The 21,367-nt window shown below is 53.8% G+C and overlaps 4 protein-coding genes across 5 annotated transcripts; 3 read left to right on the top strand and 1 right to left on the bottom strand.

Annotated features, from left to right (window-relative positions):
- Positions 1 to 32: 32 nt before the first annotated feature.
- Positions 33 to 5,493, top strand: SNW1 (SNW domain containing 1). The gene is made up of 14 exons (XM_053474766.1): positions 33 to 79; positions 1,625 to 1,778; positions 1,969 to 2,130; positions 2,428 to 2,523; positions 2,779 to 2,885; positions 3,015 to 3,119; positions 3,437 to 3,506; positions 3,826 to 3,891; positions 4,067 to 4,183; positions 4,275 to 4,416; positions 4,599 to 4,695; positions 4,782 to 4,899; positions 5,016 to 5,179; positions 5,273 to 5,493. The coding sequence occupies exons 1-14, from the start codon at positions 66 to 68 to the stop codon at positions 5,469 to 5,471; spliced, it is 1,611 nt and encodes a 536-aa protein (XP_053330741.1). The 5' UTR covers positions 33 to 65; the 3' UTR covers positions 5,472 to 5,493.
- Positions 5,494 to 5,995: 502 nt separating this feature from the next.
- SLIRP (SRA stem-loop interacting RNA binding protein) lies at positions 5,996 to 7,613 on the bottom strand. Of its 2 annotated transcripts, none has more exons than XM_053474577.1 (4): positions 7,532 to 7,613; positions 6,803 to 6,861; positions 6,492 to 6,599; positions 5,996 to 6,122 (listed from the first exon to the last, which is right to left on the bottom strand). In XM_053474577.1, exons 1-4 carry the CDS (start codon positions 7,596 to 7,598, stop codon positions 6,057 to 6,059), a joined length of 300 nt encoding a protein of 99 aa, XP_053330552.1. In that variant the 5' UTR covers positions 7,599 to 7,613; the 3' UTR covers positions 5,996 to 6,056. The 2 variants fall into 2 exon arrangements, with proteins under 2 accessions (XP_053330552.1, XP_053330551.1); XM_053474576.1 differs by lacking the exon at positions 7,532 to 7,613 and adding an exon at positions 7,249 to 7,383.
- Positions 7,614 to 7,717: 104 nt separating this feature from the next.
- Positions 7,718 to 10,657, top strand: ALKBH1 (alkB homolog 1, histone H2A dioxygenase). Its single transcript, XM_053474575.1, has 6 exons — positions 7,718 to 7,990; positions 8,344 to 8,452; positions 8,553 to 8,715; positions 9,026 to 9,116; positions 9,199 to 9,392; positions 10,160 to 10,657. The coding sequence occupies exons 1-6, from the start codon at positions 7,841 to 7,843 to the stop codon at positions 10,611 to 10,613; spliced, it is 1,161 nt and encodes a 386-aa protein (XP_053330550.1). The 5' UTR covers positions 7,718 to 7,840; the 3' UTR covers positions 10,614 to 10,657.
- A 399-nt stretch (positions 10,658 to 11,056) lies between these two features.
- Positions 11,057 to 20,649, top strand: SPTLC2 (serine palmitoyltransferase long chain base subunit 2). Its single transcript, XM_053474324.1, has 13 exons — positions 11,057 to 11,076; positions 11,227 to 11,434; positions 14,321 to 14,503; positions 14,695 to 14,849; positions 15,266 to 15,414; positions 15,530 to 15,654; positions 15,779 to 15,872; positions 16,414 to 16,519; positions 16,642 to 16,861; positions 17,265 to 17,391; positions 19,782 to 19,917; positions 20,005 to 20,134; positions 20,301 to 20,649. The coding sequence occupies exons 1-13, from the start codon at positions 11,057 to 11,059 to the stop codon at positions 20,418 to 20,420; spliced, it is 1,773 nt and encodes a 590-aa protein (XP_053330299.1). The 3' UTR covers positions 20,421 to 20,649.
- The last annotated feature ends 718 nt before the right edge of the window (positions 20,650 to 21,367 follow it).

Genomic DNA, 21,367 nt, shown 5'->3' on the forward strand with positions numbered 1-21,367 from the left:
CGTGACCCGCTTTGACTTCCGGCTTTACACAGGCAGATTTCCGGCGGAGACATCGACTGCGGGAAATGGCGCTCGCCAGGTAAGGTATCCGAGTACGGGGGTAACTCGAGCGGAGGCAACCATGGAAGGGGCAGCTGTGTGCGGGTTACTGGGGAGCTGCTGCCCGGTCATGGGAAGTCACCCCAACCTCGTAAAGATCGATATGGCTGCCTGCCCTGTCTGTGGGTGAATGGCGGAGTGTGATACGTTATTATAATGTGTGTATGTGTGTATGTGTGTGTATGTGTGTGTATGTGTGTGTATGTGTGTGTATGTGTGTGTATGTGTGTGTATGTGTGTGTATGTGTGTGTATGTGTGTGTATGTGTGTGTGTATGTGTGTGTGTATGTGTGTGTGTATGTGTATGTGTGTATGTATAAATGAGGGGTTACAGAGGTGTGTGCACATGTATGTATATAAGTGTATATATAATTATTCATGGTGTGTGTGCGTATATATCAGTATGTGTATGTATATAGGTGTGTGTGTATAAATATTCCTAGTGTGTGCACGTATGCATGTATATAGGTGTGTGTATATATATATATATATATATTTATATATATATATATTTATAATTATTCATGGTGTGTGTGTGTGTGTGTGTGCGCGCATATCGGTATATAGATGTGTGTGTATATATAATCCTAGTATGTGCGTATATATCTATGTGTATGTATATAGATGTGTGTGTGTGTATATAAATATTCCTAGTGTGGGCACGTATGTGTGTGTGTATATATCTACGTGTATGTATATAGATGTATATATGGTATAATTATTCTGTGTGTGAATATAGGTATGTGTGTGTGTGTATATATAAATATTCCTAGTGTGGGCGTGTGTGTGTGTGTGTATATATCTATGTGTATGTATATAGATGTATATATGGTATAATTATTCTGTGTGTGAATATAGGTATGTGTATGTATATAGATGTGTGTGTGTGTGTGTATATAAATATTCCTAGTGTGGGCATGTATGTGTGTGTGTGTGTATATCTATGTGTATGTATATAGATGTATATATGGTATAATTATTCTGTGTGTGAATATAGGTATGTGTATGTATATAGATGTGTGTGTGTGTATATAAATATTCCTAGTGTGTGCACGTATGTGTGTGTGTATATATCTATGTGTATGTATATAGATGTATATATGGTATAATTATTCTGTGTGTGTGTGAATATAGGTATGTGTATGTATATAGATGTGTGTGTATATAAATATTCCTAGTGTGGGCATGTATGTGTGTGTGTGTGTATATCTATGTGTATGTATATAGATGTATATATGGTATAATTATTCTGTGTGTGAATATAGGTATGTGTATGTATATAGATGTGTGTGTGTGTATATAAATATTCCTAGTGTGGGCACGTATGTGTGTGTGTATATATCTACGTGTATGTATATAGATGTATATATGGTATAATTATTCTGTGTGTGTGTGTATATAAATATTCCTAGTGTGTGCACGTATGTGTGTATATATAAGTATGCGTATACATACCAGATTAGACTGTTTTCTGTATGCTTTCTGTTCAGCCCCCGTTAAACCGTCTCTTCTCTTTTCCCCCCAGTTTTTTGCCGGCTCCCACACAGCTGTCTCAGGATCAGCTGGAGGCAGAAGAGAAGCTGAGAGCTCAGAAGTCTCGGCAGACGGCGCTGGTTGCGTCCCGGCGAGAGCCGCCTCCTTACGGGCACCGGAAAGGCTGGGTTCCCCGCTCTCTCGAGGTGCGTGGCAGACCCTGCTTGTTAATGCGACCCTTTGTTTCCGTCACAGAGGATCCAGATAGTGACAGTTGGGGGTGTCTCGGGGCCGCGGGGGTGTCTCGCACCGTGCCTTCAGATGTTGCAGAGTCTTTGTGCTGAGCCAGCGGTTTGCTTACTTACTTAAACTGTGTGATTTCTTTGTTGCCTGCAGGATTTCGGAGATGGAGGGGCCTTTCCAGAAATTCACGTGGCCCAGTACCCCCTGGACATGGGGAGGAAAAAGCGCATGTCCAACGCCCTGGCAGTGCAGGTCGACGCGGAGGGAAAGATCAAGTACGATGCCATTGCCCGGCAGGGACAAGGAAAGGATAAGGTGACGAGATGGCAGTAAATTGTTAAACTCTATAAGCATCCACGTCCTGTAGAGGATGAAACCGACATGAAACCTTCTGTAGTGGTCTTTGAGCCCCTCGTGGACGGCGCGTCTCTTATAATCTGTGCCCGACACGCGAAACTAACAGTACCTCTCAGCCAAACCTTTGTTACACGTCGGCCGGCATGGAGAGCGGCTGGCAGCAGAGGCTTCCCTATATTACCTCCTTTGGGCCACTGGATTTAGGCTGCCACCGTTATGGGGCCCCCATTAATCTGAGTCCTGTTTGCTCCTCAGGTTATTTTCAGCAAATACACAGATCTGGTGCCGAAAGAGGTGATGGATGAGGATGACCCGGACTTGCAGAGACCGGACACGGAGGCCGTTAAAGAGGTAAAGTGGAATTACCGACACATGCCAGTGCTCCAAAATAAAAGTAACCAGACGCCCTGCTACAGAAGAAGAGGGCCCTGGGCTTGTTAGGTTACACTCCATTAGGGTTGGGTGAGGATGATGGGATTGTAGTGAGGGACCCCCGAGTATCTGGACATGACACAAGGGGATGCGCTTACACGGGAGCGCTGTCTGTGGGGGGCTTAAATAGGCAGTACACGGGACCGCAACGTTTACCTCTTTATCCCATCTCAGCTCACAGAGAAAACCCGCCAGGCTTTGGACAAGGCCGTATCCCAGAAAATAGCGGCAGCCATGCCAGTCCGAGCAGCTGATAAGCTGGCGCCGGCTCAATACATCAGGTAAACAACTTAAAATATTTCTTTATTTTCTTTTGAGTTGTTTCTTCTCATGAGGAGCTGAAGGTTTCATGGCCGTTAGATTGTGTTTGACCGGCACGCAGCGTCTGATCGCGGTATCTCTCCCCACAGGTACACCCCATCGCAGCAGGGGGTGGCTTTCAACTCTGGAGCCAAGCAGAGGGTGATTCGCATGGTGGAAATGCAGAAGGATCCAATGGAGCCCCCACGATTCAAGTGAGTGGTCGTCTCTTAGAGTGACTTTGAATAATTGCCAAGTGCAGCTAAACTTCTTAGGCTTACTGTTGGCTTTTCTTGAGTGCCAGTGTTGGGTGGGGGGGGCCATGATGGGCTACATGGTACCAGCTGGGGTAAGCAGGGGCAGGTGCCTGGGGTACTTCGTATCAGCAGAGAGGGTGACTGGGTGCCTGTATCTAGGGGGACCCCGGGGTGCGCGGTTCTGGATGACAGACTGCGGCTGCCACGCAGAAGCAAGAACACATTGCTAGAGGCGCAGTGCTCGCTGTAACTAACATGTCTGCTCTCTCTTCCAGGATTAACAAGAAGATTCCCCGCGGACCCCCATCTCCTCCAGCGCCCGTCATGCATTCTCCCAGTCGGAAGGTACGGCCAATCCCGATTCGCTGACATGCTTTCCGTAAACCCCGATCTGCAGAGAACGCACCTTCCATTCCCACAGCACTTTAATAGTATAATCTGATCTCTATATGGGGGTACAGCCCTCTCTATATGGGGGTACAGCACACGTAAGCCTGTAACCCTTATGCGTTCCCACTGACGGTCCGTCTTAGGCTCTCCTTTACCTTCTCCAGAAGGGGTATATTTGCACCCCTGAGGTCTGACCCCCGCGTTCAGAACCTGTTAATGTCGTAGTCACTGCACATGAATGCTGTTTATTCATTAACGTTCTCTCTCCTCTCAGATGACGGTCAAGGAGCAACAAGAATGGAAAATCCCCCCCTGTATCTCTAACTGGAAGAATGCCAAGGTATATCCTGGGGCGGAAGGAGAGGGGTAATCTCGCCTGTATGGCATGCGGTCACCGTGTTGCCCGGTACCGGCGCCTGCATGTGAAGCAGTAACTGTGCTAACCCGTGCCGGTACGGGAAACGGCCTCTCGCCAGAGACCCTTTAGTGACTGATCACTGCCGTTCTCTCGCCAGGGTTACACCATCCCACTTGACAAGCGTCTGGCGGCCGACGGCCGGGGCCTTCAGACTGTGCACATCAATGAGAACTTTGCCAAGCTGGCTGAGGCCCTGTACATCGCCGACAGAAAGGTACGGTCAGCTTTAGGTGTGCCGTGTTATTTGTATGTGTCCTGTGCACCTGCTGCATGTTCCGTGTTTGTGATGATGCCTCTCCCATCAGGCCCGGGAAGCTGTAGAGATGAGAGCCCAAGTGGAGAGAAAAATGGCTCAAAAGGAGAAAGAGAAGAAGGAAGAGAAGCTGCGCGAGCTGGCGCAGATCGCCAGGGAACGCCGCGCCGGGATAAAGTCGCACGCAGAAAAGGGTACGTTTTATTTAAATGACCAGAGAAGCCGAGCGGGGTCACGCGTGGGCTGGAAGAGTGCAAAGATATGCCAGTGTAATGGGCAATCACCATAGCAACCAGCAGAACATCCAGGTTTTACGTATTTGAGATAAAACGGTGTTTGTGATTAGTACTGAAATTCACAAGCTTCTGTCCTTCAGAGGATAGCGATGCAAGAGAGCGAGAAGAAATCAGGGACAACAGACGGAAAGAGCGACAGCATGATCGCAACCTGTCCAGGGCGGCCCCTGACAAGAGGTGAGTTAAGTCCCGCCCGTGGTTGCAGTGGGGTTTGGCAGCTGCTTTGCCTCTGGTGCCCTCTGTACAACTGCTTTTCTTTTCAGGTCCAAACTGCAGCGGAATGAGGAGCGAGATATCAGTGAGCAAATCGCACTGGGGATCCCCAACCAGCGCAGCTCCAGCGAGCTCCAGTACGACCAGCGTCTCTTCAACCAAAGCAGGGTAAGGCCGGTCTGTGACCGCGCAAGGACCCCGGGGAGCCATTTGTCTGATTGTCCCTCCCTGCGCGTGCTCGGTGTGTATTCAGTGAATGAATTTTGTGTCGTCGTCCCCCTCAGGGAATGGACAGCGGCTTCGCGGGTGGAGAGGACGAGGTGTATAATGTGTATGATCAGCCGTGGAGGAGCAGTAAGGAAATGGCACAAAATATCTACCGCCCCAGCAAGAACGCAGACAATGATGTGTACGGCGGTGATCTGGACACGCTAATGAAAACCAGCAGGTGAGAGGCCGGGGCTGCAGCCTCGTTACTGCCCCCTACAGCTTGCCATTCAATACATTGGTCACATGACGCCTCTTTGCCCCTTTCTCACAGGTTTGTCCCGGACAAAGAGTTCTCGGGTACGGACCGTAGGAATCGCAGGGAGGGGGGACCTGTTCAGTTTGAGGAGGATCCCTTCGGTCTGGACAAGTTCTTGGAGGAGGCCAAGCAGCACGGAGGGTCTAAGCGCCCGTCCGACAGCGGCCGCTCCAAGGAGCACGAACACGATGGGAAGAAACGCAGGAAGGAGTAAGAACTGCAGCCCTGGGCCGGTCGCCCCATTGCCCCGTCCTCTGTGCACAAGGCAGCCTCTCCGCCGCTCGTAGGACCGGTTACCCTCCGAGAGGACAAGGAGCAGAACGTCCCCTCATGCAGCGTGATTGTAGATCTGTGTATTTAGGCTGTGTGTGGAGAGGCGTCTGCGGGGTGACGAGTCAGAGACAGTCTGTATATACGTTTCTATTCCGAGGGTCCTTGTATTTTAATTTTTTGGTTACTTTGGCTGATGGCGCGGATCTCCTGTCTCCGCGAGCGGCCAGCAGCACCGGGTTGACTGAAAGAGGCATCCGGACTCCAGACTTTGCTTCTCGTTGGGTCTGGGCGCAGGTTCTTAGGAGCCGACCCGTGAGACCCTCAGCTGCGAATTACTCTCTGGCGCTGCGTATAGTAATGCCGAGCATGCGGCTCTGGAATCTTAACTTTCTGCTGCAGCTGCCTGCAGCACCCATTCCCATCATCCATTTTCTTTTTTTTTTTTAATTAAGGAAAAAACAAACCTTTTCATTTTTAAATTGAGTTTATTTAAAGCTTTAATCCTCTGTACAATAAATTTCTGTATTCAGCTGCCGTTGGTTTCTGGTCTGTTTGTCTGGACGGTTGGGCTTCTCTTCTGCTGCACCTGGAGCTGCAAACAAAATGAGGAGGTTACATGTGGGGGCATCACCCCCATCATAACACCCCGGGGCATTACTGCTCTCTCTGCGGGGGTATTTGCTTTAATCTGACTCACGCTTTATGTTAAACCATAGAGGTTTAGTCACTTAACATACAGGCCACAGGTGGTGGTAACCCCAGTGCTGTATACAAAAACCTGGTTCTCATTTTGCCCCAAACAACTCTTTAGCTCCGCTGCAGAGGGTTATCGCGGGATGGGGGGGGGGCAGCGCGCACAGATAACATATAGCGGCCCCGGACAAAATGCCAAAAAAGGCATTTTAACAGGAAGCGGATTGCAAGCAGCGGGCAGAGGATCCGAGGCGCGTTCTGGGGGTACCTTGGCGCCTTCCAGGAGGTGGGTGTCCTTCTGAAGGGCGTTCTGCAAACCTTCCTCCGTCGTGAACGCGACCCAGCTGTACCCGCGGTGAAAGCCCGTCTCTCTGTCCTAAAACCGCAAGAAAGACGCACTTTATTACAGGCCAGGGGGAGAGCCCCCAGGAAACGCATCGGGGACCGCTGGGAGGTGATGGTAAAGGAGGAGAGGTGTTAGAATTAGAGGTCATGGTCGGGGGACCTGCGGTGTGTTGGGGGGGGGAGTTTGGCGGCACCCGTCAAATTAAAATTCTGCATCAACTCAGCTTTACTTACAAAAGGCAGAAGACATTTCCTTATCGTCCCGAACTGTGAAAAATACTCCTTCAGCTCTCCTGAGTGCGAGAAAGAAAGATGAGAATCACTCGCCATCCTATACATGCCCCCTGCCCCGCATCCGTGCCCCCCACACACATGCCCCCTGCCCCGCATCCGTGCCCCCCACACACATGCCCCCTGCCCCCCATCCGTGCCCCCCACACACACATGCCCCCTGCCCCGCATTCGTGCCCCCCCCACACACACATGCCCCCTGCCCCGCATTCGTGCCCCCCACACACATGCCCCCTACCCCGCATCCGTGCCCCCCACACACATGCCCCCTACCCCGCATCCGTGCCCCCCACACACATGCCCTCTGCCTCGCATCCGTGCCCCCCACACACATGCCCGTGCCCCCCCACACACATGCCCGTGCCCCATCGCTCTTTGTGGAAACTCACGGCTGGCTACGGTCCACGGGACCTGGGACACAAACAGCTCATACACCTTCCTCGCCTGTGCCGCCATGTTGGATTGATTGCCCTCTAACCTGGTGACCCCGCAATGGCTATAGCCGGGCTCTAAACAGTAGAGATATGACCAGGGCAGCAGGACTCCAGCAACATGGGGGCGTCCATCGTAAGCAACCCCCTTACCTGCCCTCCAGTCCCTGCTCATCGTCCCCATTCACATCTTTCATTACAACCCCTTCCAGGACCCCCGTCTCCCTTCGGGGAAACTCACTGCTGGCTATGGTCCAGGGGACCTGGGACACAAACAGCTCATACGCCCTCCTCGCCTGCGCCGCCATGTTGGATTGAATGACAGCTAGCCCGGTGTTCCCTTTATGAAAGAGCTCAAAACACTAGAGTGATTTCGCCGACTTCTCACATGTATCTAGTAGAGAAACGACAGGAAGAGGCAACACGTCTGCTTTGCGGCACTCACACTAAGATGGCGGTGCCCTGCCTACAGATCCCACACTAAGATGGTGGTCCCATTCGTACGGAAGTACACAGGAAAGCTACCTCAACGTACAGAACCCACACCAAGATGGCGGCGCCCAGCTGCTGCAGGAAGATGGCGGCCTCTGGACTGGAGAACGGGGAGGACGCATTTAGGATGATTTTCCGCTTCTACAAAAAGAGAAACCCCCCGGCTGACCTGAGCTCTGTGATAGATTTTTCGAGGGGGGATTCCAGGGTGAGAGTACTGTATGGAAGGAGCATATAGCACTGGGGGGTACTGGATAAAAGGGACATATAGTACGGTGGGGGGTAGTTTTCTTTTTGAAGAGGTATGTGAATGTTCACATGGTGAGTACATGGAGTACTTTGTGTGAGTTTCTTCCTCTCCCAGGCGGTGGGGTATTTGTGGTGTCGGGGTGTGGGGTATTTGTGGTGTCGGGGTGTGGGGTATTTGTGGTGTCGGGGTGTGGGGTATTTGTGGTGTCAGGGTGTGGAGTATTTGTGGTGTCGGGGTGTGGGGTATTTGTGGTATCTGGGTGTGCTGAATTTGTGGTATCTGGGTGTGCTGAATCCTTTTTCTGCCCCCAGGTGAGGCCTGTAGAGTTGAGCGTTGGGGCACTTACTGATCAGGATGCCCTCAGAGCCGGGTTACAGTCTCTGGACCGATGGAAGGCCTATGGGCTGGAGGGCTACCCAGGTACTGTCTGGGGGGTATCATTAACCCTTTCCTTCGCATTGTACCCCCCGGGTATTGTGCCACCGCTGAGCCATGTGATGTTGTCTCTCTTTATGCCCAGGGTTTCTCTTCATATCCAACCCGTTTCTGCCCGGCTGGCAGCACCGCTGGGTGAGGCAGTGTTTGAAGAGTTACCCCCGGAAGCCCAACGTGTGTAACCTCGACCTGCACATGAGCCCGGAGCACACCGTGGACTTATGGGAGAGCAGCAAGGAGCAGCTGAGGTGAGGAGAGACTCCAGTCACGTATGGATTAGGAGTCACTCGGCAAATCTTAGCAGATAGAGGGGCTTATTCGCTCAGGCGTGATGCTTGCTAGTTACATGTAGGAGTGCAGAGTCCCGTGCGGTGAGCGCTTTACCCCTCAGCCCTGCGCCGTCTCCTGTGTTCCGATAAAACACTTTATTGGGGTGTTATGGCGATGCCCCCAGGTTCCGAGGGGGTTCTATTGCACATCTTTGCATTGCACCCCGTCAATAATCCGAAGGACTCCAATATTACCGCTGGGCCAGTGACCCTCTCCTACCCCCCACAGGAGAAAAGCCCCCAACAGGCGAAGCCAGAAGAGTGTGCTGGAGAAGCTGCGCTGGGTGACCCTGGGCTATCACTACAACTGGGACACCAAGGTACCCTGAACCCTGGATTTATCAGCGCTGTGTGACGCGGCGGGCATGCTGGGCTCACTCGCTGTCTCTTTCCTTCCTGAAGAAGTACTCCGGCGAGCATCAATCCGCCTTCCCCGGCGACCTGGCCGAGCTCTCCCGCTGCGTGTCCCGGGCCTGCGGCTTCCCTGCCTTTACACCCCAGGCTGGGATTCTCAACTACTATCACATGGACTCCTCTCTGGGCATCCACGTGGACGAGTCCGAGCCGGACAGGCGCAGCCCGCTGCTGTCTTTCAGGTATAGAGGCCGTGTGGATGGGGGAGGGGGGGCAGATAAAACAGAGCATGACAACCAATAAACAATGAGGGGTAACCAATGGACCAATGAATGTGAGCGGGCAGGAGTAAGCACCCACTCCCGGGTACAGGCGACCAATCGAGTTATTATTATTTATTTAGTTATATAGCGCCAACAGTTTACGCAGCGATTAATAAAATCCATATATTCACCGGGTCCGACCAGACGAGAATTCACAGACTGTGACAAACCGGTACATTCGGGGGAGAGGCTCGGAGAGCCCTGACGACCAATCAGGGCAGCGCCTACGTTCTCCGTATTGCTCCTAGAGCTCAGACAGGCGCTATGTGTGTCAGTGTGCGCGGCTCTGTACGAACAGCAGCTTCGCCGCACAGACCTGCTGTTTTTCTGTACGGGTGAGTGATAGTTACACAGTGAAAGCAGCAGAGCTGCAGTTTCCTGAAATGGGATCAGTTACAGGGACATCGCATAAAAACATGAAAAAGTCGGATAGCCTGCAGAGGGCGGTTTCCGGGGAATTATTCGTTTAACACGTTGTGCGTCGGAAACTTTCTTATTCGTATCATAGCGATGCCCCTTTACATGTTACCAACGCAGAGTCCGTGTAACGTGTTTGGCTTTTCACACCTCTTTGCTCTGAGCCTCTGTATGATTTATATGCGGATCCTGGGTTGCCCCTCACTCTCTCACTCTCTCTCTCCCTCCTCGGCTGGTCCCCCGTCTCATGGCCGCCCGTCTCTTTTCAGTTTCGGACAGTCTTGTATCTTCTTGCTGGGCGGTCCGAGCAGAGAGCTGCAGCCTACAGCGATGCTGATGCACAGCGGAGATATCATGGTTATGTCGGGCCCCAGCCGGTTGCTGTACCATGCTGTGCCGAGGATTCTGTCGTTCCCAGGAGGGGGCTTGTTGCCCCCCTGCCTCTCTGAGCCCCCAGCCGGTGACCCGTCCGACCCGTGTCTTGTTGAGCCGTGTTCCGCTCAGGAATGGGAAGTTTGTGCGCAGTATCTCAGAGACTCTCGCGTTAATATGACGGTCAGACAGGTCCTGGAGGAGGGGGGCAGCTTTTCAGTCGCGCAGGACCCGGCGGCTCCTATGAGTCGGGTATCCAAAGAGGACGAGTACCACCTGGAGGACACGGAGGCTGCTGGGGAGGAAGAAGTGGGGCCGAACCTGCTTGTTAAACGCAAGAAAAGCTTTTAACCCCCTGGGGGGGGATGTCTGCTTTTAGTTTTAAATTAAACATATTTTATTAAAATTTTCTTGTTTCTGGGATTTTATTGGTCCCGTTTCCGGTAATATTACATTTATTTATAAAGTGCTGGCAGATTCCATAGCGCTGTGTAATGGTGATGTCATCAACATGGAGTTTAAAGGGCTGCTAAACCTTTGCTGTAAGGGTTTTGGAGTTTGGGAAAGTGAAGTTTGGAGCTGGGCGTTGCCTACCAGCAGAGGCGTTAATCAGCAGCTTGCTTAACCCTTTATTCCCATAAAATACAGTAAGGGGCAGAGTTAGCCCGGTATAATGCATGGTTTAGGGCTTGCTCTATAGCAGTAATGTCATCTGACTTTATAAATAAAGCTGGAACGTTAAATATAACAGGTTTGATGCATTTAGCTCCGCCCACATCCCTCGGTCCCCAGCCATGTTTTTATCCCCGCCCCCGTACATTCATATATGTGCAAGATAAGCTACCGCTTTTTATGTGACGTCAAAGTTACCTCTCCCTCTGAAGCCCCTCCTTTGACAACTCTGATTGGCGGTTGATTTCCTGTCACGTTGTTGTTCCTCCTCGCGGTGTCGTGACGTTTCAAGTGGTGATTTGCTCGGCTGGGTCGGTGAGTTCCGGCTTGCGGTGCTGGGCGTGACGGGCGGTGACAGGAGAGCAGGTCGGGAAATGCCGCGGTACGGAGCTGGGGAGGCCCCTGGGGGTCACAGGCCGCTCAGCAACGGAGGACACAAGCTGGACACCGGAACAACCAGGAACGGCTTTATAAAGAATGGAGTGGGCCCCGAACACCGGGTGAGGGAATTTTCTGGGGAACCGTGCCTGGAGCCAGAGACCCCCGGGGAAGTCTGACGTGTAGCCGGGCACAAGGGAACCTCGAAGGCAGAGTGTGAGGATTACCGGGAACTTATTGCGCGGAGAGCTATACATTATACAGGGGGCCGGCTCGCTGATTTATCTATACATTATACAGGGGGCCGGCTCGCTGATTTATGTATACATTATACAGGGGGCCGCCTCGCTGATTTATCTATACATCATACAGGGTGCCGGCTCGCTGATTTATCTATACTCTATACAGGGAGGCCCGTCACCGATTTAACTATACAGTATACAGGGGGGTGGCTCGTTGATTTATCTATAGAGTATACAGGGGGACGGCTCGCTGTTTTAACTATACATTATACAGGGGCCGGCTCGCTGATCTATCTATACACTATACAGGGGCCGGTCACTGATTTATCTATACATTATACAGGGGCCGGCTCGCTGATCTATCTATACATTATACAGGGGACGGCTCGCTGTTTTAACTATACATTATACAGGGGACGGCTCGCTGTTTTAACTATACATTATACAGGGGGCCGGCTCGCTGATTTATCTATACATTATACAGGGGCCGGCTCGCTGATCTATCTATACATTATACAGGGGACGGCTCGCTGTTTTAACTATACATTATACAGGGGCCGGTCACTGATTTATCTATACATTATACAGGGGGCCGGTCACTGATTTATCTATACATTATACAGGGGCCGGCTCACTGATTTATCTATACAGTATACAGGGGGGCGGCTCACTGATTTATCTATACATTATACAGGGGGCCGGTCACTGATTTATCTATACATTATACAGGGGCCGGCTCACTGATTTATCTATACATTATACAGGGGCCGGCTCACTGATTTATCTATACATTATACATGGGGACCCGCTCGCTGATTTATCTATACGTTATACAGGGGGACCCGCTCGCTGATTTACCTATACATTATACAGGGGCTGGCTCTCTCGGAGAGACAGCAGGGGAATGTCAGGCGAGTGACCCCCGGATCACATGACTCTCTTACTCGGGGCCCTGAATCATGTGGACCTCATGCCGCCAACAACCCCCCCCCCGGATCATCATCTTCTTGCCTGTGAAGTTTAATTGCATAAATACTGGATAAAGAAGCTTTTTAGTTTCTATGGCAACAGCCTGTCAGTCCCTGCTTTGGTGTCACATGCTTTACATAATCGGTTCTTTGTAGGACGGGTTTGGGCAGCGGCCGGTTGGTAACGCGGCATCCGCTGGCAGATCGGCCCCCATCCGGCCCCCGTCTAGTCGGCCGTTTCTCCTGCTGTAAAGACTCAAACCTTAATCAGTCGTTGGTCTCGTCTTAGATTCAGGAGCCGTATGTCTATCCCATGCATGTTTAATACCCTCACTGTATTACCCTCTACCACCTCTGCTGGGAGGCTGCTCCACTTATCTATCACCCTCTCAGTTAAGTAAAAGTTCCTTCCGTTCCATCTCAGCCTCTGTTTCCGGACGGTTACTTTAAGTAAAATGTTTGTGCGTCGGGGCGTCTCCGGCTCATAAATATTCTTATTGGTCCGAGTAATCGCTATGGGAACCCCGACTGTATCTGCCTTCAGGGTTGGGCGTTAAGCACCCCGGCCACCCCTTCCTACAGCTTTCCGCAGACTCTGTCTCTACTCATTAACCCCTTGTGTTTGTTCTTGTTGTGTATCGCTCGTGTTTATCGAAGCTGTGAAGGGCCGCTCAGGGCCGGGTTTCAGTGCGAGGTTTGGGGGAGATAAGAATTGGGAACAAAGAGCTCAGGGGATTCCTGGAACATTATCAGCCGGGAACATGTCGGCGTGTCGGCGGCTGTAACAGCGCTACGGCATCTGCCGGCGCCATGTAAATAAATGTGATGCGATCGCAGCCGTTGAATCCGTTACTGTATCTATAAAGAGCTCTGCCCGGTGTAGATGCTTTTAGAGTGCAAGTTCCTGGGACCTAGGTTTCCTTTGCTGTGTACACGTGTTATGGAACCAACCTATAGGTAACAGGCTCCCGTGTGCTCGGGAATGATGTTTAACCCCTTCGCTGTCACACTGTTGAAGTGGTGCTTCTCCACGGCTTGTGTAAGCGAGATCGCGTGGCTGGCGCGCTGCGTGGAGCTCCATAGAGGCCGTGTTGGCATCGGTGGTTGTCGAGGGGCAGTTAGTACCAAACGTCGAATGGGGCTGAAGGAATGACTTGAGGTCGCGCCCCTGCAGCTTGTATCATGGTGGGGGGGCAGGATTTCAGGTTGCGCCCCTGCAGCTTGTATCATGGTGGGGGGCAGGATTTCAGGTCGTGCCCCTGCAGCTTGTATCATGGCGGGGGGGCAGGATTTCAGGTTGCGCCCCTGCAGCTTGTATCATGGTGGGGGGCAGGATTTCAGGTCGCGCCCCTGCAGCTTGTATCATGGTATAGGGTATAGGGTCTGGTTTCTAGACGGCACGTCCCCTGGGGATTATCCCGGAGCTGCGCAGGAGAACGCCGGGCTGGATGGGGGTCATGGGCGTTGGACAGCTTTAGATTGATGTTATTTGAGTGATGCCAATGGCTTTTTAGTTCTTATTCTAAAGTCAGGGAATTCAGGAGACGACGGGTCTGATGCTCCCGAATAAATGGGGGGTTCTGGGGCCGGGCCCTTGGCCCCTGGGCTCCTCATTACCCGCTGCGTTAAGGTATACGGTCTGGGACCGGCGCCCCTGGTGGTTCTGTGGGGAACATCAGCGTCTGTCAGACAGGAGCCGAGGACGCTGCTGCCCCCTTGTGGCGAGTCGGGGGTCTGTCTGCTCATATGCTGTCCTGGCTGGAAATGACGTCATTAACACCCTGTACTCCTATTTCAGCTCTACAATGGGGGTCTGTACAAGAGACCCTTCAACGAGGCCTTCGAGGAAACCCCGATGTTCGTGGCTGTTCTTACCTACATGGGCTACGGCATTTTGACCCTATTTGGCTACCTGCGCGACTTCCTCCGAGCCTGGAAGATCGAGAAGTGTCACAACGCCACCGAGCGGGAAGAGCAAAAGGTGTGTTTCACGCCTAGGGGGGCCGATTGTAGTCCATCCTGTTCATTAATGTGCACACGAGGGTCCGGGGTAAACAGCTGTCCCTGGGGGCCGCCCCGGGAGGGTTTGAGGGCGGTAGTGGTGCCGGGCTGTGCGGCGGGCAGTGGAGGTGCAGCACACGCCGTGACTGATCATGTGACTCTGCGTTGCAGGATTTCGTGCCGCTTTATCAGGATTTTGAGAACTTTTACACGCGGAATCTGTATATGAGGATCCGGGATAACTGGAACAGGCCTGTGAGCGGCGTCCCGGGCGAGCGCGTCGACATCCTGGAGCAATACACAGACGACTACAACTGGACGTTTAAGTGAGACCCGGCGCGCTTCCCGCCAGCCCACCCTGTATGCCCAGCATGCACCTGTCCCTTAATCCTGATTGGCTGCTGGATACATTGCAACAGAAAAGGCTTATCTGTCCTTATATGTATGTGTGTGTGTGTGTGTGTGTGTGTGTGTGTGTGTGTGTGTGTGTATATATATATATAATTTGATGACCGGTGCAGGACTCATGAGTGGCGCTTGCAATGCTCTCTGAAATGTCTTTGGCGCGGGTTCATTTCGCTCTGATAGTCCTGAAAACGTGACCGCGCATGTTTCATGTCCTCTCCAAGGTGCAGCTATCGGGTAGCTTTAGAGAAGCTGCAGCCCCTGTCACGCTCGCCTGTCGCATTGTTAGCGCTATCTCCGCGGACGGGTCCGCTTGACGCTTCCTCCTCCTCCTCAGGTTCACAGGCCGGGTGATTAAAGGTGTGATAAACATGGGTTCCTACAACTACCTGGGCTTCGCACAGAACCACGGCGAGTGTGCAGACCGAGCCGCGCAGGTGCTGCAGAAGTACGGAGGAGGGGTGTGCAGCACGCGGCAGGAGATGGGTGAGTCGCATTCTGCTACAATGATGCTAATTGTGGCCCTTCTGTGGGGCCCGCTTAGTGGCATGGGCCCCATCGCCTATTTCCGGCCCCTTATGCCCTCTGTACCTCTGCCCAGGTAACCTGGAGAAGCACGAGGAGATGGAGGCTTTGGTTGCTCGGTTCTTGGGGGTGGAAGCAGCCATGACGTTTGGGATGGGGTTCGCCACAAACTCAATGAATATTCCAGCCCTGGCTGGCAAGGTGAGTGTCCGCAGGGGCCTGGCCCCCGGCTCGTGTGTCTCCAGATTAAAGCCCCAATGGCTATCTGCCGAGGAGGCCCCCGCCACGTGTCTCCGGCTCACTCAGAGCTTTTCTATATTTCCAGGGATGTCTGATTCTGAGCGATGAGCTAAACCATGCCTCGCTGGTGCTGGGAGCCCGGCTCTCGGGGGCCACCATTCGGATCTTCAAGCACAACAGTGAGTGAGACTCTTCCCTATAGACGGCAGCGTAGGCTGTTCCCGCGCTGCCGTCTCTCTCCCGAGCCGCCGTCTGGCCGTTATTCCTCCCGCGCGCCGCCGCCTGGCCGTTATTCCTCCCGCGCGCCGCCGCCTGGCCGTTATTCCTCCCGCGCGCCGCCGCCTGGCCGTTATTCCTCCCGCGCGCCGCCGCCTGGCCGTTATTCCTCCCGCGCGCCGCCGCCTGGCCGTTATTCCTCCCGCGCGCCGCCGCCTGGCCGTTATTCCTCCCGCGCGCCGCCGCCTGGCCGTTATTCCTCCCGCGCGCCGCCGCCTGGCCGTTATTCCTCCCGCGCGCCGCCGCCTGGCCGTTATTCCTCCCGCGCGCCGCCGCCTGGCCGTTATTCCTCCCGCGCGCTTCCGTCTGGCCGTTATTCCTCCCGCGCGCCGCCGTCTGGCCGTTATTCCTCCCGCGCGCTTCCGTCTGGCCGTTATTCCTCCCGCGCGCTGCTGTCTGGCGGCCCCCCCCGCCGCCCGGCTGACCCTCTCGTTTTGTTTGTAGACATGCAGAGTTTGGAGAAGTTGTTGAGAGACGCCATCGTGCAGGGCCAGCCGCGAACACGCCGACCCTGGAAGAAAATCCTCATCTTGGTGGAAGGGATTTACAGGTAATGCTGGGCTTGGCTGGTAGCTTCGGTGCGGGGGGGCTGGTCTGCCCCAGGGGGTTGTTGCCCCACGGGGGGGAGGGGTGTTACCGGTGCTCTAATCCTCCGTCTCTCTCCCTTCGCAGTATGGAGGGCTCTATTGTCCGACTTCCAGAAGTTATTGCGCTTAAGAAGAAGTACAAAGCGTATCTGTACCTGGATGAGGCGCACAGTATCGGGGCCCTGGGCCCCAGCGGGAGAGGTGTTGTAGATTACTTTGGTCTGGATCCCCGAGATGTAGATATCATGATGGGAACGTTCACCAAGAGCTTTGGGGCGGCTGGCGGGTACATCGGAGGCAGTAAGGTAATTGACGGCCGCTGTCCGGGGCGAGCGTCGTGTCGCGCTACAGCTTGCGGATTAGGTTTAGGATCTTTTAGTTTCCGCTGGAGTCAGCAGAGGGCGCCGTAGGTTTAGGGTGATTACCGATTAAATGTACAGCGCTGTACATTACAAGGACCTGAGAGCTGAGATGGGTTATGGCTGCAGCCCCTGTTTGCCTAGCGCCCTGCCGTTGATTTTAAAGCATGAATACATAGGATGCATACGTACTGGCCCTATGGCCCCGCACCGCCTGGGGCATGTGTGAGTGGGTGGCGCTGTCGGAGTGGGCGGCGGTTGTGTTGCTGCGGTCGCATGCTTGCGAATTCTGCATCTCGGTGTCTTTGCACGTTTTTCCTGCGCCGCCTTATATTTATTTCTCCGTCAGATCCTCATCGATTACCTGCGGACGCACTCGCACAGCGCTGTGTATGCCACTTCCATGTCCCCCCCAGTGGCAGAGCAAATCATCGCTTCCATGAAGTGCATTATGGGTGAAGATGGCACCACCCTTGGTGAGTCAATGATAGTGTCCATGGAGGGGCCCATATAAACATGCGGGGGCAAGATGGGACGTGAGGGGGGTTCTGCTGCTCCCATGCTGGGGCGAGAAGGGTCCCTCTTTGTGTGTGACTATGTAGTAGCCGGTGTGACCTGCTGGTTGTGTTAGTAGCTGATCAGGTGACTCGGGGAAGCTGTTCCAAGGCTGGCCCCGTGAACCTGCGCTGGGCTCTCGGCAGCTCATTGTGTTCCTGCCGGCAGCTCGCATCGGATTCTATTGTTTGCTGCGTTTGTACAGGTGGAGCCGCCGACGGATAGAGCTTCTGCAGACAATGCCCGTCGCCCGCTCCTCCCCGCCGCTTATTCATTATCTCGCTTCTTTCCCGGGGATAAATCCCCCCTCGCCGCGTTCTCATGGTCGGTGTAAATAAAGCTCCTGAATGTATTGCGAGCGCCGGGGGGCTCGGCAGGAATTTGCCGTCTTCCTGATCTCTGTAGATTTCTGTAATATTTGCTGATGAAGCACGCTTGGGCCTCTCTGGAGCTTCCTCTGCGGAAGAGAATCTCATCGCTCTGCTTTAACCCTTGCAGTTGGAGTTAGTTACTGCCCAGTGCCAGTAAACGGATTGCATGCTTTGCTGCCAAGCACAGCCTTGGGTGCCACATTTCCTTGTGTGTATTTAGCCGTTCATTGTGGCATCATACGTCATAATGCAGCTAATGTCGGGCATGCCGGGGGCAGCTAATGTCGGGCATGCCGGTGGTGGTGGGGGGGGGGACATCGTCATCAAATGCTTTCCCTTCTTAGCGGATTGGGAAACGTTGTACAGCACCGCGGAGTATGACGGCACTGCACACATCCATAAATAGTAATATATAGACCCCGTCGCAGAGAGCTCTCTCTGGATACCAATAGGTTAATAAAGCGTGCATGCCGCGCCGTGTATGGGTGCCGCGCAGTGTATGCGTGCCGCGCTGTGTAAGCGTGCCGCGCTGTGTATGGGTGCCGCGCAGTGTATGGGTGCCGCGCCGTGTATGCGTGCCGCGCAGTGTATGCGTGCCGCGCAGTGTATGCGTGCCGCGCCGCGCTGTGTATGCGTGCCGTGCCGCGCTGTGTATGCGTGCCGTGCCGCGCTGTGTATATGTGCCGCGCTGGCTGGCTCTACCACGGTTTGCCCCCCCCCCCGGCAGGGCACCTGATGCCTCTGTTGTTCGTATTTTGTGCCTTCTCCTAATGTGGGGTGAATTTAGTTGCCCCTCTCCCTGCAAGCTGTGGCCCCAGGGCAGGCGGATGTGGCCCCTTATTGCGCAATTAGTCGGGCAGATCAGCTAAATTGTTTCCAGACTCGCCGGGTCAGCGGATCCAGAAACGCGTCTCGCAGGTGGCAGAAAAACGTTGCGTGCTCAGTCCAGGGGTAACTGCCCCCGGGGTCTCTAAGGCTCCTAAACTTCCAGAGACCCCGCTGGATGGGAAGTCCTCTTCGTTTCATCCAGCGTCTCCGTGCTGAGGCTTTCGGGGTCTGACTGGTTTACCTGTCTCAGGTGCGTTCCCCTTGCTGCTGCTGCAGGGAAATGCATTTTCTGTGACAACTTAACCATTGCGTGACCCGTTCTCATGTTAAACCCCCCCCATTAATCCTGAGAGGCCCAGTCTGTGTAATCCGGGCCCCAGCTGATTCCTTAATTTGCCTGACGCCCCTCTGTCTCCCAACATGAAAGGGAAGGAGTGAGCGGCAGCATCTGTGATGTCTTCCCCTCCTCCACCCCGGCTCCGGGCTGAAAACATCTGGAATTGGTTACGAGAGGCAGGATAACTCTTTGCAGGGAGAGGAGCCCTACCTGACGGAGAGAGGCGAGGGCCGGCAGCTTCCAGGCCAGACTGCCAAAAACTGCCGAGGGGTGGGGGAATGACGCAGACACTTGTGACCTCTGACTCTCCTAATAGGATTACTGAGCAGCGCTCCTACGTCACGCGGTCATTAAGTCTCTAATTCCCGGAATCTGAGACCTTTCAGACTTTGCGTTTCCCCGGGGTCGGCCACGAAGCAGCCACGTGAAATCAGGGGTTTCCGGTCCGATACGGCGATAAGATACTGTCCGCCATATCACCAGCCCACCCCTCTGCCTCCTTCCTCTTGTCTCGGCGTGGTCATCATGACATTTCTTGTTTTTGCTCGCATTGGGTTTGGGGCTCTGCGGGGGCGGGACCTTTTCATTGGAGGCGGGCTCTGAAAAGTGCACGGCGCACACACAAGCACTTACTGAGCACGAACCTCCTGTCGGCGTCTGGGGGGACCTTTCTGCGCTTAATGTTCCTCAGCAGCAGATCTTTGTGGCCCCCTTGTCCTGCTGGCGGCCCCCTTGTCCTGCTGGCGGCCCCATTAAAGGTCTCTGTCTGCCGCAGGCCAGGATCGCGTGGAGCTGTTGGCTGAGAATACAAGATATTTCCGCCGCCGCCTGACGGAGATGGGATTTATTATCTATGGAAACGGCGACTCCCCGGTGGTCCCGCTCATGCTGTACATGCCGGCAAAGATCGGGTGAGTTTTGGGTGGTTTGGTTCGGAACGGATCTTTCTCTTTATTGCTTTGCGTTACTCGCGGCCTCTCTAATGTTTGTCTCTGCAGAGCTTTCGGACGGGAGATGTTAAAGAGGAATATTGGCGTGGTGGTGGTGGGCTTCCCGGCCACCCCGATCATAGAGTCCAGGGCCCGCTTCTGCGTGTCGGCTGCACATACCAGAGAGATGCTGGATCTGGTGAGTAAAGCCCAGAATCTATTCCCTGCACTCCTTCTCCTGCCTCACCCCTCTTATCACCGACCCGTCTTACCTGCCCCGCACCTTTCATACTGCCCCCTGCCCAGCTGAATGATGCCCACCTCTCGAGGTCAGCTCCCCTCACGTGTCGTCTGTCTCGCTCCAGGCTCTGAGTAAAATCAGTGAAGTTGGGGATCTCCTGCAGTTGAAGTATTCCCGCCATCACTTTGTGCCCCTTCTCGACCGGCCCTTTGATGAGACGACGTACGAGGAGACAGAGGACTGATGGTGTGGAGTCACCACGTGGCACCAGCGGGGGCTTCCTGTGCCAACAGGGGCCCCGTCTCCATTTCTCTTTCCATTCTTGGGGTGATGAGGAGGACGAGATGTTTTATAATCTGTATTATTTCCTTTTATATCTAATTTATTTCCACCGGGACCTGTGAAGACGTTCTTTCCGTGTCTGAGGCCTCGGCTCCCTGCTCCCCGGCGGATAATCCCACAGACACCCAGTATTTGGGGAATCGCCTCTCGCACCCCCTGCTAGGTTTTGGTTCCCAACGTCTTTTGGCCGCGAGTCGGGATAATTACGGGGCAGTCAGCCTGCATTCCTTGGACAGTAAACCTTGGTAACGGCATAGGTGCTATTTAACATGCCGTGTCGGCGGCGCGAGGTCTGTCGGCGGCGGGGCGCGAGGTCGGTCGGTCGGCGGCGGGGCGCGAGGTCTGTCGGCGGCGGGGCGGGAGGTCTGTCGGCGCCGGCAGCTGTACATATTGGATCTGGCAGTCCTCATATCCGTTTCTGCCAGGGTTAAGGGTGTTTGGAAATGTGACAAGAATGACAACACAGTCTCACCTGGTAAAACTCTGACGTAGATGCCCCCTCCTCGTCCTCCAGTGGCGGTCCGGGCTGATGGGGCTGCACGTGGCCCTTAACTCGCTGCTGTCCCCACAGAATGTGTGGCCCCTGTCGAGAAACATGTCCCAGGAGGTAACCACTATGGGTGGGAATGCATGGGACCCTCATCGGCCCCGGGTGAGATTGAAGTTTTCAGACCTTTTAACCCCCCTCCCAAAACGTTCCAGAACTCAGGGTTTGGGGGATTTCTCTGTACATTCCTTTTCTTTGGCCGGGGTAATAACGCACCCGGAGCTTCTGTCCGTTGGGGCGGCCGGGGTAATAACGCACCCGGAGCTTCTGTCCGTTGGGGCGGCCGGGGTAATAACGCACCC

Source organism: Spea bombifrons, chromosome 9 (genome assembly GCF_027358695.1).
Source record: "Spea bombifrons isolate aSpeBom1 chromosome 9, aSpeBom1.2.pri, whole genome shotgun sequence".
Classification (NCBI taxonomy): Eukaryota; Metazoa; Chordata; class Amphibia; order Anura; family Pelobatidae; genus Spea; species Spea bombifrons.

Bases quoted from the DNA above. Each gene is read 5' to 3' on its own strand.
- SNW1 (XM_053474766.1), top strand. The intron at 4,417-4,598 runs GTACGTTTTATT...TCTGTCCTTCAG, and splicing joins AAAGTCGCACGCAGAAAAGG to AGGATAGCGATGCAAGAGAG. The intron at 4,696-4,781 runs GTGAGTTAAGTC...TTTTCTTTTCAG, and splicing joins AGGGCGGCCCCTGACAAGAG to GTCCAAACTGCAGCGGAATG.
- ALKBH1 (XM_053474575.1), top strand. From the start codon at position 7,841: ATGGCGGCGCCCAGCTGCTGCAGGAAGATGGCGGCCTCTGGACTGGAG. The intron at 7,991-8,343 runs GTGAGAGTACTG...TTCTGCCCCCAG, and splicing joins TTTCGAGGGGGGATTCCAGG to GTGAGGCCTGTAGAGTTGAG. The intron at 8,453-8,552 runs GTACTGTCTGGG...CTTTATGCCCAG, and splicing joins TGGGCTGGAGGGCTACCCAG to GGTTTCTCTTCATATCCAAC.
- SLIRP (XM_053474577.1), bottom strand. From the start codon at position 7,598: ATGGCGGCGCAGGCGAGGAGGGCGTATGAGCTGTTTGTGTCCCAGGTC. The intron at 6,862-7,531 runs GTGAGTTTCCCC...TCTCGCACTCAG, and splicing joins CCCCTGGACCATAGCCAGCA to GAGAGCTGAAGGAGTATTTT. The intron at 6,600-6,802 runs GTAAGTAAAGCT...TTGCGGTTTTAG, and splicing joins GGAAATGTCTTCTGCCTTTT to GACAGAGAGACGGGCTTTCA.
- SPTLC2 (XM_053474324.1), top strand. From the start codon at position 11,057: ATGTTTTTATCCCCGCCCCC. The intron at 14,850-15,265 runs GTGAGACCCGGC...CCTCCTCCTCAG, and splicing joins GACTACAACTGGACGTTTAA to GTTCACAGGCCGGGTGATTA. The intron at 17,392-19,781 runs GTGAGTCAATGA...TGTCTGCCGCAG, and splicing joins TGAAGATGGCACCACCCTTG to GCCAGGATCGCGTGGAGCTG.